The sequence below is a fragment of the Lagenorhynchus albirostris genome, chromosome 11, assembly GCF_949774975.1.
Source record: "Lagenorhynchus albirostris chromosome 11, mLagAlb1.1, whole genome shotgun sequence".
Taxonomy (NCBI): domain Eukaryota; kingdom Metazoa; phylum Chordata; class Mammalia; order Artiodactyla; family Delphinidae; genus Lagenorhynchus; species Lagenorhynchus albirostris.
The window spans coordinates 63,243,101-63,262,409 of record NC_083105.1 but is presented as its reverse complement, the minus strand read 5'-3'; the positions used below and the strand labels follow the sequence as shown (position 1 = coordinate 63,262,409).

Here is a 19,309-nt window from a genome sequence, read left to right as displayed (position 1 = left end):
GAGCCAGTGCAAACATCCCCAGCTCTCAGCCAGAGGGGAATGAACAGCCACACAGCCCTTCCAAAATTCTTCTCTAATCCTCACAACCACAAAGGGAATTAAGTGCTATTATCAACACCTATATGTGAGATGAGGAAACTGAGGCACAGGAAGCTACACCACATACCCAGAGTGCATCCTGTGTGCTGGCGCTTTCTCATGCATCATCAATCGCATCTGATTCTCCTACTGACCTCGTAAAAGGAGGGCAAGGCGGGGCTGCCAGCCTGGTCTGAAGCAGGCGCCAGAGGCAAAGGATGCTGCCCACATCATATGGCAGGTTCACAAAGCACAGTGGATGGGCCTGGGTCCCCCCTTCCTATGCAACCTCTCTGTACACACACGTTGTACTGTGTGCTCTGTGTAGTTAGTCCCGGTGCTCTCAGAGCTTTGCAGTTAGAGAGATCTGGGTTAGAATCTGACTCTGCAAAATCTGTTCCTCACCTGTAAAATGGGGATAAGAATACTTAGTCCAAAGGGTTGTTGGAGCATGAAGTGAGATATGTAGAGTGTCTTGCATGGACTCAATAAATGGAGGTTTTTCACGTTTTGGAGCCCACTGCTACTTCAGCGTTTCACTTGCAAGTGGACTCTGAGTCCCAGGCCCGTCACCCAGGGGGTCTGAGCAGGAGGGTCTCCTGAAGATGTGAGGTGCTGCCCCTCTGCCCTGCCCTCAGGGGCCTCCTCCTCTTCAACCCCGTCCCTGCCAGCCCTCCAGCTGCAGGGCCAGCCCAGTCCTCATTCTTCTCTGCCTGATACCCTAGAAAGAGAAAGGGTAACAGCAGAAAGGGAGAATGCTCCTTTCTGGGTGGGATGGGGGAGGGAGAGAGAACAAGCATGTGTGCACAATAATGGGAAGGGGGCTTCTGAAAACCAGAATAAAAGGAAAAACTGTGTAATGCTTATTTTTTAACACTCTGCCACAATCTAAAGTCCTTTGTTATTTTAACGTCATAAAAATGTATCAAGTATAACTTCATTTTGCTCGCAACATTATCATGCATGATATATTTAGAAATGGACAGGCCTCGAAAGAAACGAAATAATTCAGGAAAAATCCTCCTTCCCACATACACAAATAGAGGTTAAAACCAAAAAAGGCCTCGGGTTACCTCCACCATTGGACCAGTTCCAGGCCACCCCACATCACCCATCTCTGGGCCACCATCCTCTTGCCAGGCAGAGGCTCCCACTGCTCTAGGAGAGGCCTGTCCCCACAGATCACCAGTGTCCCCTCAGCCCCCTCACCACTTAGTTCCCCAGTGGACACCTCCAGGAGTAGAGGGGCTGGGGTGGGGAGTGTAAAAAAAAAAAACAGGGGGATGAAGGAGGGGAGTAGGATGAAAGGGCAGTGTCTGGAGGCCAGAAAAGGGAAAGATAAAACAGTAGAAACCTCGAGTCTTTGTTTTCTTCACACAACAAAAACCAAACTAAGGGTGAAGGTGGTTTAGGAGGGTATCTTATCCTAAAAAAAATAAAAATAAATAAAAAAGCATCCAGCTTAGGCATAAGGCCCAGACTGCGAGGGCTGGCTGTGCAGTAGGTATATGTGGCTTTGCGTGTTGAGGAGGGCAGGGACCCAACACACCCCACAAAGCCAACTACTGCCACTCCTGATCTGAGCCCCTGGGGATCCCAGGGCAGGGAGGCCTGAATCCCACTGTGACCTAGGGGAGACCCTCCAAGGGACAAGCCCCCTAAGTGCAACAACTTGGTCATGGGGGTCGGGCTCCGTATCCTGAGCAGGGCCTGGGAGAGGCTCCGGAAATGTCGGCTGAAGGCAGGCTGTGACTCAGCCCCACCTTGGGGAGAAGTTTTCTGCCCTCTGCCAAAGTGGTCCAGCCAACTCAGGGCGACGGGTTTTCTCTGTGTCTGCAGGGCCACAAGCAGAGGGCAGGCAGGAAGCTGTCAGCCTGGGTTGCTGAGTCACTCGGAAGAGGCCTGCATTTAAACTTGGCGCTGGGGAGACAACGCACGCACGCTGTGAGCAGGGTGAGTTTGAGCTCAAGATTTCTATGGTGAAAAGAAAACTTCCTGCATCTTTACCCTCCTCTAGGGAACATTAAGATCGAGAGAGATAATACCACCTCTAGCTCCCAATCTGAGCCCAATTAGGAATTTGGCCCTTCAGAGTCTGGGTTTTCGACCCAAATCTCATGAGAAAAAACAAAAACAAAAAAAACTCAGGTCGGTTCCCCAGTGGCTGTCCCTGCAGGGTCAGTGGGACCCACCTCCCCAGGGCCAAGCACCGTCATCCTCCCTCAGGCCCCACAACTGCTACTCACAGCTTCTGTGCTCAGCCCACCTGGGGCCCAGGAAAAGCCCTGGCTTGGGTTTTTCAGGATGGCCCTGGTTTCAGGCATTCCTCTGGTGGTCCCACACCATACCCCAGATGGTGGATGTGGGTCTGGAACACATGGTGCTGGCCAGGATGGGTAGGGATGGAGCTGCAGTGGGTGGGAGCTCGAGCTTGAATGGGAGGCTTCTCCCGCCAGAACTGCCAGCGGGCAACCCCGCCCCGCAAAAGCCTGATTCAGAGGGAGGTGACCTCAGTGCTGAGGGGAGGGAGGGGGAGGAAGGGAGGAAGAGCAGAGCCTCTCTGGCCCTCCTTCAGAGACAAGGAGGGAACAGCTGCTCAGGGGGTTTCTGGGTAACCCGGGGATGAGGTGGGTGCAGCCCCATCCCTGAGTGAATCTGGGTGACCACTATCTCTTCAGCCTAGTCAGTCATGTAAGGCCCCCCAGCCCCAAAAGATGGGACTGTCCTGGCCTTTCAGCCAGATCAAAGGAGTAGAGTCTGCAGCTCCCACCCCCTCTCCAGCCAGGGCACCAGCAAGACCCCTCCCTAAACTCAGAGTCCAGGCCTCGGAGGAAGGGGCCAGAGAGATGGCAGCAAGCCTGTCCTCCAGGCTCCCTTACCCTGGCCCTTAGCCAAGGCCTTTGGGCCCTGATGAGCCCCTCGCTCACCAGCTGTTCCCCCCCCCCAGTCCTCTAGGGAAAAAAGCAAGGAGCCAGGAGGTGGGGGAGGGGTGGGCAGCTGTGGGAAGGCAGAGATGGAGCTCACTTTAATAACAGAATCATCCGTAACACAACCATTTCCCCTCTGCTCCCCCCATCCCCCAGCTGCTTTCTGAAATCCCAGTCACACCCAAAAGTCTACTTGTAAACAGCAACTTCTTCACCCACAGCAAACGCTCCCTTCCAGACAAGATCAGCCCTTGCGCTGCCCTGGGGTGTGGGGAGGAAAATGAGGACTGAGGCCCCAGGGCATTCCTAGCCTGAAAGTGGCCACCTTAATCTGGCCTAAAGCATCTTTTAGCCCTAAGTATTCCAACTGGTCTCCTCCCCACTCAGGGAAAGAGGCAGACAAGAATTTCCTTTCCTCCTCCAGACAACTGGCCCCAAGACACAATAGCCCTTCTGAGAGGCAAGTGTCCATGGGGAAGGGGCCCACTGCACCCCTCCTCCAACTTCCTCTTCACAGGCACTCCAAGAACCTCCAGACCATGGTATAGGTTCTTTCAAACTGACAGTAGGACAGTCCCCTGCCTTTCCAGGCAGGGCAGGAGGAAGGGCAGCAGTGTTACAAGCTCAAAAGGCTTATAGATTTCAATACCCTTTCTCTCTCCTCCCCCAGATCCTCAACGTTCCCTGTTCACAGCATACCCCAACAATAAAAGCAACTGCTGCGGGTGGGGAGAGGGAAGGGGCACGGACAGACACAATGGGTTTATTTATAGGGGCACACACCAGGGGTTCTGCAGCCAAGAAGCTCAGGCCCCACTCCCAAAAGCCCAGCAGGCCCATCCCAGCCCGGCCAAGGGTACTGGAAAAAGCCTCAGACCAGAAGGCAGAAGGCTTATAGTCCCAACAATGCAATTTATTTGCTGTGTGACTTTAGGCAAATCGCTCAGTTTCTCAAGGATAAGTTCCTTCATGCCAAGTGGAGGTTGTTCTAGAACAGTGGTTCTCAAAGTGTGGTCCAGGGACCCCGAGGCCCTTTCAAGGAATCTACAGGGTCAAAACTATTTTCACAATATGACTAAGACATTATTTACCTTTTTAACTCTCATTCTCTCATGAGTACATAGTGGCATTTTCCAGAGACTACGTGATATGTGATAACACAACAGATTGAATACAGAAGCCGATATGAGAGTCCAGCTGCCTTCTATTAAGTCAGACATGACAGATTTGCAAAAATGAAGAACAATGCCATTCTTTTCACTATTTTTTGTTTTAGAAAATATGATTATTTTTCATAAAATATGTTAACATGGGTTTATTGTTACTTTTGAATGAATTAAATAAACGTTTAAAACTCTCAGTTCCAATTTGTATGACAGTAAATGTCAATAGGTACAATCTATATGAATCAAAGCTCTTTGAGGTCTTCAATTTTTATATTGTAGAGGGGTCCTTAGACTCAGCAGTTTGAAAAGAATCACTTTTCTTAGAACAGTGTGGTCCAGTAGACCTTTCTGTGATGATGAAAATGTTTATTCCATGCTGTTCAATATGGCAGCCACCAGCCACACATGGCTACTGAGCATTTGAAATGTGGCTAGTCCAACGGAGGAGCTGAATTTTAAATTTAAATAGCCATATGCAGCTGGTGGCAACTATACTGGACAGTGAAGTTAGAAGATCCCTGGGATTCCTTGAGCATTCGAGGTCAACGCTTCTTTCCAGTCTAGAGTAGGGAAGGGAAGGACAGGACTTAACACTCCTGTCCCCAGGCTTTTGCTCACGCTATTTCTCACTCTCTCTTCACCAAAGGCAGGCCATCTCAGCCACATGGGCAGTCCTGCTGGCACTCGTACCAAGGCTTAGAGTTGCTCTCTCATTCTCTGCAATGACTCACACCCTCTCCAATCGCCTCAAACTTCTGGTCTACTACCTCCCCTCGCTTCCCCAGCGGATTGAAGCCAGCAGAGGGGAAACCCCTCAAACCTCCCGCCGCCACAGTCCCAGCCCCATCGGAGTCCTCTGTACTTCCTTCTCTCCTCCTGTTACAGCGGAGGGGCTGCCCTTTTCCCAGGCAAGGCCAGTCGTTCCTACCCCAGACCCTCCCCATTTATGTCTTCAGGGTCTACTTCCTGAAGGGATCTTTCCCATCTACCTTTACAACTTCTCAGGTACCTTTCATCTTAAAAATAATTTCCCCCTGACATCTCTCCAGATACTGCCCTCTTTTGCCTTTCACAGCCAAACTTCTCAAAAAAAAGCCACCCTCACTTCTCACTCCTTCATCAACGTGGTCCAACTTCAGCAGTAGCTACCACAATGCTAAATCTTACAATGTTTTTCAGTCCCCATTGCCTTCTCAAGCACAAATGCCTCTGGCGGCACTTCCTGCTGGACTATGTTTTTTAAAGCTTTGAGACATAGTTCAACTCCCACACAACTCACCCATTTAAAGTGTACAATTCAGTGGTTTGTAGTATATTCACCGATATATACAATCATGGACATTGTCAATTTTAGAACATTTTCATTACTCCTTAGTTACCAGCCCCTCACACCCAAACCAAGGCAACCACTAATCTATTTTCTGTCTCTATAGATTTCCCCATTCTGGACATTTCATATGAATGGAATCATACAATAGGTGGTCTTCTGTGACTGGCTTCTTTCACTCTGCATAATGTTTCCAAGGTTCATCTCTGTTGAAGCATGCATCAGTACTACATTCCTTTTTATGGCCACATAATATTCCATTGTATGGCTGTGCCACAATTTGTTTATCCATTCAGCTACTGATGGACATTTGAACTGTTTCCACTTTTTGGCTATTATGCATAACGCTGCTCTAAGCAGTGTACACACCAGTGTACAAATTGTCTGGATGGATGTTTTCATTTCCTCTTGGGTATACACCCAGCAGTGGGATTGCTGGGTTGTATGGTGACTTTAGGTTTAACTTTTTGAGGAACTGCCAAACTGTTTCCCGAAGTGGATGCACCATTTTCCCCGACCAGGGATCGAACCCAAGCCCGAGTTCCATCAACAATATGTGAGGGCTGCAATTTCTCCACATCCTCACCACTTGTTATTGTCTGATTTTCTGATTCTAAGTCACCTTAGTAAATGTGATTTTTTTTTTTTTTTTTTGGCTGTGTTGTGTCTTTGTTGTTGTACACGGGCTTTCTCTAGTTGCGGCGAGTGGGGGCTACTCTTTGTTGCAGCGTGCGGGCTTCTCACTGTGGTGGCGTCTCTTGTTGCGGAGCACGGAAACTAGAGCGCAGGCTCAGCAGTTGTGGCACACGGGTTCAGTTGCTCTGCGGCATGTGGGATCTTCCTGGACCAGAGCTCGAACCCTTGTCCCCTGCATTGGCAGGCGGATTCTTAACCACTGCGCCACCAGGGAAGTCCTGAAGTGATTTTTATGGTTTTGATTTATATTCCTCCGATTGATGATGTTGAATATCTTTTCATTGGCTTATTGGCAATTTGTATATCTTCCCTGGAGACAAGTCTATTCAGATCCCTTTGCCCATTGTTTAGTTATGTGTCTTTTTACTGTCGAGTTGTAAGAATTCTTTATATATTCTGAACACAGGTCCCTTACCAGATATATGATTTGCAAATGTTTTCTCCTATTCTGTGGTTGTCTCTTCTGTCTTGAGAGTGACCACTTCCTCCTGGACAACGTTTCCCTTGTCTACCACTCTCTGCAGCTATCTTCCACCTCTTCTTCTGTGTTAGTTATTTGTGAGTGTATGTGTGTATACCTTAAAAAAAAAAAAACAAACAGACATAGCAGCATGCTCTCACTTCTACATCATTCATTAGCAAAATAATTTAAAAAAAAACCCACACGTGGTCCAGTGGGTAAGACTCCACGCTCCCAATGCAGGGGGCCCGGGTTCAATCCCTGGTCAGGGAACTAGATCCCGCATGCATGCTGCAAATAAGAGTTCACATGCCACAACTAAGAAGTCCACATGCCGCAACTAAAAATCCCGCATGCCGCAACTAAGACCTGGTGCAGCCAAAATAAATAAATATTTTTTAAAAAAACAATCCATAGACTTTATTTGGATCTTAACCAGTTTTTCCACTGACGTCCTTTCCACTGGTATTCTATCCCAAGATCCGATCCAGGATCCCACATTGTACTTAGTCACCATGACTCCTTAGTCTCCTGTGATCCATGATAGTTCCTCGGTCTTTGTTTGTTTTGGCCGCTCCAAGCGGCTTGCAGGATCTTAGTTCCCCGACCAGGGATCGAACCCAAGCCCTCTGTGGTTAAAGCACGGAGTCCTAACCACTGGACCGCCAGGGGATTCCCAGTCTTTGTCTTTTATGACCTTGATACTTTGGAAGGTAACTGGTCAGTACTTTGGAGAATATCTCCTAATATGAGTTTGTTTGATGTTTTCTCCAATGAGGTTGAGGTTATGGATTTTGGGAAAGAATATCACAGAGGTGATGTGCCCTTCTCAGTGCATTCTATCAGGGGGTGTGTATACATGATGCTGAGATATCTTATTACTGGTGATGTTAACCTTGATCACTTGGTTAGGTGGCGTCTACTAGTGGGTTTCTGTACAGTAAAATGAAAACATACTTTTTCTTTTGTTAATAATAAATATTTGGGGGGAGGGCAATACGTTGTGACCATGCAAAATCCTGTTTCTGCTTAAATTTTCACCCCCTCATTTTAGGATGCATCAGTGGATCTTGCTTGCAGCAATTACTATGGTGCCCTAACAATAATTTTCAATTTCCCTCATTCCTTGTAATTTATTAATTGGAAGTTTTCTGTAAGAAAAAGCTGTCTCTTCACTCCCATTTATTTACTTAATTACATATTTGTATGAGTATGGACTTGCGGGCATTATTTTATTCTTTGGATTTTAATCCAATATTATCATCACCACTTATTTTACTGCTTAAATTCCAGCTTCGGCCATGCTTTCGGGTTGGCTCCTGTGTCCTTTCAACATGCCTCCATTAAAAAAAACGTTTACTTATTTTTTAACATTTGCTTAGTTTCTGGCACGAGAAGATGTTCCAGGCTGCTCTTGTATTTTCCCTGCCACAATCTCTTTTCCAAGGGAGCTCTAGCAGAGCAATCTTCTTTCTAAAACTGTAAATCTGATTGCGTCCTTCCTGCTTCAAATCTTCCCATGACCTCCTACTGCTTTGGGGACAGATGAAAGCCCTCAACATGGCCCTGGAAGCCCTGCCCTGGGCTGGCCGCAGAGCAACAATCTTCTGAAAAGCTGTCCTGGACTGACGTGGCCCATGTTGATCTCTCTTCTTCAAGTGCCTCCTGCAGGATCAGTATTTCAAACTGTAATGCGTCCTGTTCTCTAGTACTCCCTAAGAGAAGGGGCAACTTCCATGCTGTTAGAAGGGGAGCTCCCTGAGGAGGGGTCCTGCTTATATTTCCTTTCCCCCACCCCTACTTCCTGCCAGGGCACTGCTCCTGCCAACGAGGTCCTGAACTTGGTGATCTCCTTTCATTACAGACAGAAAAAGACCAGAAAGACAGGACAGGTGAGAAGGTACAGTGGACTCATCAGGTTCCCTTAAAGATCCCCAGTGACAGCCCCCAACCCAAGTAGCTCTGAAGGTCCATATGACAAGCCACACTGAGAAGTAAGCAAGGACATTTTCAGATTTGTCCCGAACATTGATATGACCTTTTCCAAGCTCTCAACCTTCTCCCAGGTCTCAGTGATGCCCTCTGACAAAGGGACTAATCTATTCATTCTGCAAATGTACTGGGCAGATCACTCAGTGGGAGGTACAGTGCTGGGTATTGGGAGGAAATTGAGAGATGGGTCAGTTATTTTCAGACTTCTTGGAGCTTTCAGACTAGTAGGGGATGTAAGACATGTAGATAAATAGCTGTACTGTGAAGGAGGTTCCACAAGAGAAGTCTTTGGAGAACTTTAAAAATCAGGAGAGAAATATTAAGCTGGAACAGTTTTTCAGAATTTGAGCATCTAGGGAACTCAGCCTTTATAGACAGACAGGGTTTAGCTACAAGGAAAAGGGAAGGGGGTCATTCTAGGCAGCAGGAGGCAGACGTCTCTGGGTGTGTATGGAAACAGAATGACTCAGTGCAGCTGGACTGAAGGGCATTTGAAGGTGAGTGTTTCTTGGTCCCCTGGCCCATGCCAGTTACCAACTCATCTCCTATCTCCTGACCGAACAGGAGAATCAGCATCTTTTCAACATCCTGGGTGTAACCGGAGACATATGCTGGGTCCCACAGGAGGAACAGAGGCAGAGAGGCTCCTGGAGACAATACCAGAGCTGACAACTGGAACTTCAGCTATCTGCTCTCCGATCCAAGAGAAAAAGGGCCTGGGAGGCTGCACAGCCTATCGGCTCTCAGGCTGCACCTGCAGGCCCCAAAGAGCTGGGCATATACTCAGCCAGCCCCCCATGCTCAGTCCCTAGTACTCACTCCCCCAGGCTTCATATCCTGGCCTCTTTCTTCAAAGGGAACGGGCTCTGGCCAACCAAGTGTCTTCCTGTCCAGGCAGCTTTACTGTTGGCTCAGTGGGTGCCATTTGGCCAGAGCCCATAGGTGACCTCTTAAGCTGCCAGCTCTGCTCTGGGAGGAGAAAGTAGCTCTGGTTCACCCACAATTCCGACTAGGCTCTCCTCGTTTGTGCCCATAAATGGGAGTCAGGCTTCCTTGATTCCAGTCTGGCTCAGCCATACTGCATGCCCCTAGGTGAAGCCTAGAAACCCCCGGCTCAGTTTTCTCATCTGTCAAATGGGGTGACCTCCCTCTCTGACTCCTCTCTTCCCAGAGGGCATAGAAGAGAAGGATGAGATCACATCTGGAAATAGACTGCATCTGAGAAAAGAGATCCCCTTGTGTGGGGTGGGGGATGTGGGGGTGAGGAGCCCAGCAGGGCCTTTAGGGAGAAGCCCTTGGATTTGATGCTGCCTTCCTCCTATGGGCCCCACAGGCTTCCCAGGAAAGCAAGGCGGGTAGAGAGGAAGGGACAGCAAAGCCAAGAGCTTTAGCCTTCTTCTAGCCCCGGGGACAGGAAGTGAGGTGCCGTCTACAGAGGAAGTGAGAAGCAAACACCCCCCAACTTCCCTTCAGCCTGCAGTGGAAAGGAAGGCTCTAGCTTCAGGAGCCCACAGGCCCAGAGCTGGGGAAACAGAAGGCAATGGGATGGAGGCAGGGGAGTAGGCATTTTCAGCACCATCTGGCAGAGAAGGGGGCCTCTTGTCTTAGACACAGTAAAACTCAAGGGGTCCAGGACATCCCACAGACTGGGGTAGTGGGGAGAAGAGACACCACTGAAGTCAAGTTGAGAAACCCAGCTTCCCAGGTCACGTGGTACCATTTCTGCAGCCCTGGCCCCAGATTCCTGCCCCAGCTCTGTGATGTGTCATGTGCCTGCCCCTAACACACGCACATCCCTCACACGCCAAGGTGGGGAGGGCCTCTGATTATCTGGTCTCACAGTACTTGTCCTTTTTTTGCAGCCTCCATCACAGCTGTAACTTTATAACTGTTTAATTATTTGATTAACATGGACTTCTGGGATCACCACTGTATCCCCAGAGCCTGGCACCACACCTAGTACTTAGTAAGAGCTGGCCATAGCTTGAGAATTCCTTGGTTTTGGCATCCGAATGAAGTTTGGTATATGAAGGTAAATGAACCCTGCTCCTGGCCTGGGGTCGACTGGGGGACCCTGAGGTGGGTGGTGAAGGTCAGAAACCAGAGTCCTGACATGGTGGCAGAAGAAATCTCTGTACACACAGATACTGCCAACTGGTGACAGATGAAGACAGTATATTCTATTTGCTATCTTTTGGGCAAGGGTGGGGGGAAGAATATATACTTGTGTTTATTTTTGTATTAAAAAACCAGGGATATGTAAGAAATTAATAAGTGATTATCTATGGAGGGAGAAGGGGTGGAGGGGGGAGTAAGATTTCTCAATGTATGCCTTTTTGTATCATTTTGATCTTTGGACTATGTAAAAAAAAATCTAGTGAAAAAATAAAAGAATATAAAACAAAAAAAAAATAGAAGGAATAACCACTTGACCAGGTGACTTCTAAAGCCCCCCCCAGATGGGGCCATCTACTCTCTTCTTCCCACGTTAGGAAGTAAGGACCAGGCCCCAGGACAAGGGAGGGGTGAGGAGGTCTAGACAGATGAGTGTGGGGTCTGGCCAAGGAACACCAGTTTCTTCACTCTCTTTCTTCTCAGCAATCTCTCCCCGACGTAGGGGAGAGGTCCCCCCCAGCCCCCGCTGTGGTGGGCATTCGTAGCAACAAACTATTCAGAAGTTAGGGGACTTCCCTGGTGGCACAGTGGTTAAGAACCCACGTGCCAATGCAGGGGACACGGGTTCGATCCCTGGTTTGGGAAGATCCCACATGCCACGGAGCAACTAAGCCCGTGCGCCACAACTACTGAGCCTGAGCTCTAGAGCCTGCGAGCCACAACTACTGAGCCCAAGCGCCTACAGCCTCTGCTCCGCAACAAGAGAAGCCACCATCGCAATGAGAAGCCTGTGCACCACAATGAAGAGTGGCCCTCAGTCGCTGCAACTAGAGAAAGCCCGCATGCAGCAACAAAGACCCAATGCAGCCAAAAAAGTAAAATAAATATATCTCAAAAAAAAAAAAGTTAGTCAGGGCTACTTCCGCCTGGATAAGAGCTGGGTTCATTCTTACTCCTGGGAAGGGGGTAAGGTCTGGCCAAGGGCAGAGGCAGAGGTGGGAGCTTGAGCAAGGGGAAGGTTTGGGACAGGTAGCGGTAAGGTAGGGTAAAGGACTCCTGAAGTGCCTGGGGCTTCCGCGGGCAGGTTCTGGGGATGTCTCAACAGATCCTCACACAAAAGGGCCAGTTACAGCCCTCACATCAAGCCAGCTGAGAGTGAAATAAATCAGCCCCTGGAACAGCAGCTGCTGAGAACCCCACGGCCACACCCCAGGAATTCCAGGGCCTCTCACATTCCCCTCCAGCAAAGACCTCATCATTCTCCTACCCAGAGGGTCTTCAGGGAGGGACAATTTCAAGCCCTGCATTATAGTGAGAACTGCAGACCAACACCCCAAGCAGCACTCACCACTCAAGTCTTGCAGGCAACAGCACGAGCAGCAGAATGAGGTGTCTCTCCTTTTAAAATACCTATACTTTTTTTTTTTTTTTAAAGCTTAGCGAGTCCTGGAGAACTCCCAGAGCTTAAGGACCAGCATAAGGTTCAGGGAGCTGTGCCTAACTGGGCTCTTCTCAGCAGCTGCTGGAGTTTTAGAAATCAGGAAGAGCAGCAATGATAATTCACCTTAATAACAACCTGGCCTCCTCAGGCCTCTTTCATCTGTGTGACTCCCAGAGTAGGGAAAACGTTAATTAGCAAGCAGGTGCCACACCCCAGTGATGATGTCTTATTAATCTATCAGCACAGACAGGGAAACTGAGGCCCAGGGAGAAAGATGTGGCTCACACGGAGCTAAGGATATAGGTGCCGAGGGCCACTGGGCAGTGAGGAACTAGAGCTCCATATCTGTCGTGCTTTGGGAAGGTGCTGAAGACAAGGGCGCTTCTTTCAGAGTCAGCCAGACCTGGGTTTGGGGTGAAGGTGAGGAAGACCCCACATATGTGCCCCAAGCCCCCTCCCCAGGCTGCCAGGGCCTGGTGGAAGCCTTGGCAGGGAGTCCAGGGTTCCGATCTTGAGCCAAAACACTCCTCTCCCAAAGCACTGTAAAGCAGGCCAACAGCTGCTTTGAGCACCTCCACCACCTCTGCAACGTGCACAGGCACTACAGGCTAAGGGAGGGCGCAGCTCTCCAAATAGCCCCACGTGACAGGCGCAGTCCATGAAGTGGGAGCAAGAGGCACCTGGCAGCCAGGTGGGTAGATCAGATCAAAATCACGTCAAGTGGGGAGACTGCTTCTTTGGGACCCAAGCCCATCTCAGCAGCCCCCACCCACCTTTGGCACTGACCTCAAAATAATGAGATCTTTTCTACAGCAAGGCCTGCCTAGTCGGTCACTGCTTTAGAAACCGGCAGAGGAGGCTCAGCTGGTCTGTGCCTCCTCCAGGAGAGGAGGGGAGGGTGGTCACAGAAGACCAAATATCTTTTCCCACTGTGGCCGTGGAGGGAAGCAGCACACACCTGAATGTGGATGAAGTGTAAAGATGGAGGTACTGCTTGTGCAGATCCACCTGCAGCCTACTACATGCTTGGTACTGTGAGAGATGCTGGGAACAGACACAACCTCAGCTCTGGGGAACCGTAAGTGCCAAGCCAGGGAGCAACCAAAGACCTTGTCTTCCAACCCTCCAGGGTAGGGCCTGGGGAAAAATATTAAGGGTGTTATTCTAAGGGATTTGAAGTTGTTTTTCTTCAGCATGTTAAGAGAGCTGACCAGAGCCCATGGGGGACCCTGAGATAACACTCTGACCCCAAGGGCTTAGCTCTCCACAATATCAGGTTCAAGAACTGCCCTCTCTGCCTTAAATCTGGCCAGGCCCCCTCATGCACAAGAAATTAAGGCAGAAGGTACAACGTAAAACATTAGACCAGAGTCAGGAGCCCTGCCTCTGACACTCATCATTGTACAAATCACTTCCCCCTCTAGACTTCAGTGTACTCCCCACCTTTTTTTTCAGTTTCCCCATTTTTAACATGAGGGCATTGGACTAGACTGTCTCTAGGATTCCTTCCAGCCTGTGACTCTATGTTGTTTTGACATAGTGGCAGATCCCAGATTGATTTACATAAATTTGCATGTTCAATCAGAAATCCCAAACTCCAAGTATAGAAAATCCAATCAGTCCATTAGTGCAGCCAGACTGGGGCTAGAGGAGTCTGCCAGGTTTGGGTGAGGATTGTCAAAGCAGACACTGGTAGTGGTGGTGAATTAGGGGAGGAGCTGGGGAAGCAGGGGCAGAAGCGGCATTTGTTCTGAGAGACGCGCTTCTGGTGACCCAAGGCTGATGGAGCCAGGGACCCCTCTTTTGCTATCAGGCAAGAGTCCTTTCTCCTCCTGCTTCTAACGGGGCCTCTGGCTGGCTGGCCTCAGAGCCACACCCCAAGAGGAAACGGCAGCCTCTGCCTAGCAACAGCCACATCCTTCACTCTGACAGGGACTCCACTGTTAACCACTTTCTGGGAAACTGACCTTCCTGGGAGCTTCCATTCTCCATCCCAGGGGTTTCTAGCAGTGAGGAAGGTTTCCTTGGGGTCTAACCTAAATACCTCCTGCTGTTAGCTTCACTCTCATGGGCAGCAGGGCCCAGGGAAGAGGGCTCCTGGGGAGCTAGCAGAGGGAAAAGCAATGCAGGAGAATGTGCTCCACATTCAACCGATCCCACGGCCTTTTTAACCACCACCTCTCCTTTAACATCTCCCTCAGCACCTGGGAGACCAAGGATGAAAACAAACAAGAAGAACGTGAAGGTCTTTGGTTCTTGGGCTAGAGAGCAAGTCCCAGCCTGGAGAGTCTGACTCCTGAGAAAGCTCTACCCCCCAGGATGGAAGAAGGAGTCTGGGAAAGGTGGGATTGCAGCAGTCTCTCCCTGCTGCTGCCTGGCTGGCGTGGCAGGGTCTGGGAGGCTGGCTGGGCGAGGGCAGTAGGGAAGATTCCTTACACCCCTTGCCTGGGAGCTGGGGGTGTGAGTACAGAGGTGAGGTGAATAGGGCCAACGGGTGGGATGGGCAACAGCAGCGGGGCTCTCCTTGTCCTCTTCCCATAACAGGGTAGATGAGTGTGCTGTACTCCCTGGCCCAGATCCTAAAACAAGTCCCAACAGCTGAGATGCAAACTGTCTCCTGGGAATCTGCTTCCCCTGCTGGCCCTTGGCTGCCTCCTCCTCTCTCAACCCCTCCCCAAAGGCACAGCTCAAAGACTGGCCTGCCAGGATGTCTCACCAGAGGCCTTGATGGGTGGGCCAAACCCCAGCCAGCAGGAGTTCATACTCCAAGGCACCAGGGGCGAGCAGCACAGTGGCTTTCTTAGGCAGGATAAGGGAGTCTGTGTCCCTCCACCCAAGGTTCTACTCCTAAGCAACTTACCTCTTCAAACTTAGCCACCCTGCTGGAGGACCTTACTCCCCTCCAATTTCACTCATCAGTGGAACCACACAATGTCAAAAAGTGGAAAGGAATAGTAGAGCTTTCTAATTCAACTGCTGAATTTTACACATGGTGGAAAAGAGCACCAGAGAGGCAAACTACCTTGGCTAAGGTCACACAGCAACCTATGAAGAGCAGGGACCAGAGCTTCTGACTCCCAGTCCACAGTGATAACAGCTTGGTCCTCACACACACTGGTTTCTGCTTGCCTATTGTAGAAGGGCCTTTTTCCCTGCAGCCCAGGCCATCTGCCTCTCCAGGTTCTTACTCTCTTCCAAAGGCCTGAGCTGGAGAGAGATGCTGGAGGGCTCACACCACCTCATGCACAGACCATAAACTGAAGACAAAGTTGAATGAAGTGGAGATTACCTTCCTAGACAGGGATGCAAGTGTTTCTCTGAGGTAAGAAACCCACTAACCCCACGTTGTTCTTAGAAAGACAGGAACCCAATAAATATGAGAAGTGAATTTTGTGTCTCCTTTCTTGAAAGACAAGGAGTCTCTGAGTCAGCTGGCATATCTTGCAAGAGAGGGTCTGCAACAAGGCAACTGGGCTAGGTTCATTTTCCCCAAAGTACCACCCACAGAACCATTAGACACTGACCATTAGCTACTGTCCTCCAGGACCACACCTGTCCCAGGCATTTGTTTCCACCACTATCTCTGGCAGACAACTGTGCTTAAGCAGGAGGACCTGTGGGGGAGGGAGAGCAGTGGTAGGGAGGGCATAGAAGCACTGCCTTTACAGCCAGACAACCGGGCAGCCTAAGATCCCTGGCTACTCAGGAAGGCAGGCATTTAAGAAGTAGCAGCTGGACAGGCTGGTGGATAGCGCTGAGACACCTGGAAAACCAGGCCTGTGGGAGGTAAGGGTCCTCCGTGCCCTTGGGGCAGTGCCAGGGCTGGAGAGACCACGGGGGCTGGGGTTCAGACAGCCGCTTTCCTAGTCGGCCTAGGCCAGTGGAGTGTCGAGCACAGATAAATTCTCTGCATTCTTCTGGCACCGCAGCCAGGACCCAGAGAGCCTTTCCTGCAAGAGCTGTCCTGGCTTCACTCCCTGCCCAGCCCTTCTCCCTTCCTCAGCCTCTCTTTAGTGTTCAGCCCACCCAGCTACCCTTCTCCTTCCCGCAGTCCCTCAGAGCCACTGAAGGGTCGTTCCGGGAGACCCCTATCTCTCCGCCTCCCCCCACCTCTCCCCCACCCCACCGCCCCAGGCCACGGAGACAGCAAGGAGTGCGAAGAGAAGCCAGAGGCTCGTCTCCGCGCCTGCGCTTTGGGGAGAGCCTCCCCCGCGCAACAACCCAGCACCGCTAAGCGGCTCCCGTACGATGGGATGCGGGTGGGGTGGGGTGCGCAGCTGGGGCAAGGTCAGTGCTTTCAAAGGGGGCGGTAGACCGGCCCCCGGAACATCGCCCTCTCCGGAAAGTTTCCCTTCCGGGGCCACGGAGTGTGCGCGAGGATGGCGCGAGGGGCGGGAGGGGGTGGGGTGGGGGTGGACAGAGTCGCGGCCGGACCCTTCGGCTTGAGTGAGGCGGGCTAGAGGGAGGGGAGGCCAGCGAGGTCCGGCAGGAAGCCGCGCCGCCCTCTCCGACCCAAGGCTGCCACGAGAGCCTTACCCTCCATATCTCTCACCCCCAGCCCGGGCTTAAAGACCCCCCCCACTCGCCGCCCTTTAAATCGCAAGTGGGCCCAGAACTCACCGAAATCAGGTGTTGAGCTGGGCTAGGGCAGGCCGGATCCGCCAAGTCCATGGCCGCGGCTCGGGGGAGGGGGGCAGAGAAAAAGGGGGGTGCTGGGGCCGCCTCTTGATGTCAAGGCTTTAAAGGGGCCAGTGAGCCCCGCCCCTCGCTCAGACCCCGCCTCCCCTCCCGCGCAGCCAATCCACGTTCACCCTGGATACGCGCCCCTCCCAGCCCCCTCCAGATGTTCCCAGGACGAGAGCTAGGTCCGCCCGGCCCGAGCGCTCCGCTTCCGCCCTGGAGGAAAGGACCTCCCCTCCCCCCTATAGCGAAACAGACTGCCCAGACCTGGCCGGGTCGGGCCCGGTAAACCTCCCCAGTGCCGGGGTAGGAGAAGCCGGGCTGGGCCGAGCGGGGGTGGAATGGGGGGCATCTATAGCAGAGAAAACTAAGTAGGTGCACGCGGACCCGTGGGCATGCGCGTCTGCTTCTGTAGGGCTGGGCGTGCACGTGTGTATGTGATTGTGAGCGTCGGTGTTTGTAATTTGCCTTCCTGCATACGTGTTGGGTGTAAATCTAAGGGAAGAGGCTTGAGTGCCTGCTTGGCCTTAAATGCTCCCATCTCCCTTTTCTTCCTCCCAGATCGGGTCCTTCCAGCAATATGGAAACCTGGGCGCTGGGAACAGGCTCTGCACCTCTCAGAGCAGTGTTGGCCTTTTCCTCACTGGTTAAGGAGGAGGGAAGGCTGACCAGAAAAAGGATACAGTCTTGCTCTCAGCCACTTGCTGTCTCAGTGGGGGCGAGTTCCTTCCCTGCTGAACTAACTGCGTGCTTGAAGGAGGAAAAGCAAACAGCCCACCTAGGCCCCAGCAGGGCCTCAGAACTCCCTTCGATATCATTCTCATTGGTCCTTGGTTAAACAATTATTTGCCCTTGTCTGGATACCATATAATCTTCACAGTCTGGCCCCTTAGTGCAGGTTCTGAAGGGGGTTCTGCAGAGAAATACAAAGGGATCCCTAGCCACAGGCTCTGCCCATTTTATTAAAATTGCTTCTATTGCGGGTATACACAGGATGTATTAAAGCACCATATTATCCAATAAATGAACATAAAAGCTCAGGGAACATAGAGTGCTCAAATTGGCTAGAATTGACCAAGAGTGCCTCTCTGAAGGAGGCTCCTTAATTTAAAATGGGATTTGAAGGGCAGAGAGAACTTGAATAGGATCCAGGTGAAGTAAGGACACAAGGAGATTCACGTAGGAAAGAGCAAATTATCTGCATGGGACAGTGAGCAGATAACGTTGGTAGGGTGGGAAGTGGGAGAAGTTAATGGAGGAAGTTTTGTATGGAGGAGATCAGAATAAGGATATGGATTTGACAGGACAGGCGATTTTAAAAAGTCATTTTGGATTCTTGAGTATAGAGGTAGCTTGATGAAGACTGCCTGAGGATAGTGATTATTGGAGCCTAGAAGATGTCGTGGAGGTTACTCCCACCAGCTCTCTCACCTTTGCTTTAAAACAATTTTTAAAATTGATTTATCTTTTTTTTTTTTTTTTTTGCAGTACGCGGGTCTCTCACTGTTGTGGCCTCTCCCGTCGCGGAGCACAGGCTCCAGATGCACAGGCTCAGCGGCCATGGCTCACGGGCCCAGCCGGCATGTGGAATCTTCCCAGACCAGGGCATGAACCCGTGTCCCCTGCATCGGCAGGTGGACTCCCAACCACTGCGCCACCAGGGAAGCCTGGTTTATCCTTAACATACAAGAAAATGCACAGATCTTGGGTGTTTTGTTTGGTGAATTTCAACAATAATATATACACTTATGTAACCCCCCAAACAAGATACTGAACCATCACCCCAAAGAATTCCTTCATTCCCCTGTATAGTCAATTACCCTGCACCTACCAACACCCACCCTCTGCAACTTCCTGAATTTTATCACCATGGTTTTGTCTGTTCTTGAATTTCACATAAGTGGAATCATACAGTATGTACTCTTTTGTGTCTATATTCTTTAGCTTAGTAACGTTTTTGAGATTCAGCCATGTGTAGTCTATTTTTTATATTGCTGAGTAATAGTCCATTGTATGAATATATTGTAATTTGTTTATCCATTCTCCAATTGATGGATATTTGGGTGTTTCCAGTTTGGGGCTATCATGAATAAGGCTGCTCTAAATATTCTTGTGCAAAGCTTTTTGTGAATGTGTTTTCATTTTGAAAAAGCTCACCTTATTTTTTGATTATAGCTAGTGGCATCTTTGTAATCCTGCAGCACTGATTAATTCTATTCATTCAATCATCTAACATTTATTGAATAGGAATCCATGTCCCAGTCCTGGGCTTACAACAAAAATTAGACACGATCGTTTCCTCCAAGGGCTTAAAAGTCCAGTAAAAGTCCACTAATCTGTTGCATTCCAAAACCATGGGGTAGAAAAACCTTAAGAGTCTGCCAGGCATTTCTAACTATTTTTGGATGTTTCCAAATAAATAAATTT

General features: G+C 50.2%; 1 protein-coding gene and 1 long non-coding RNA gene across 7 annotated transcripts in view; one reads left to right on the top strand and one right to left on the bottom strand.

Annotated features, from left to right (window-relative positions):
• NCKAP5L (NCK associated protein 5 like) overlaps nt 1–16,939 on the bottom strand; it is a 30,597-nt gene extending 13,658 nt beyond the window's left edge. For 2 of the 6 annotated variants that reach the window (XM_060166281.1, XM_060166290.1), the window contains exon 1: nt 16,823–16,939. Coding sequence is in view for 2 of the 6 variants with exons in the window: in XM_060166282.1 (XP_060022265.1) it covers nt 484–559 (76 nt within the window). In the remaining 4 variants the exon portion in view is untranslated. Of the gene's footprint in view, nt 1–483; nt 1,710–2,344; nt 2,530–16,822 lie in introns of those variants that run through there. The other 4 variants (XM_060166285.1, XM_060166279.1, XM_060166286.1 and 1 more) reach the window with 4 other exon arrangements.
• A 146-nt stretch (nt 16,940–17,085) lies between these two features.
• Nucleotides 17,086–19,001, top strand: LOC132528949 (uncharacterized). The gene is made up of 2 exons (XR_009543343.1): nt 17,086–17,188; nt 18,371–19,001. It is a non-coding gene; the product is annotated as an uncharacterized LOC132528949 (long non-coding RNA).
• The last annotated feature ends 308 nt before the right edge of the window (nt 19,002–19,309 follow it).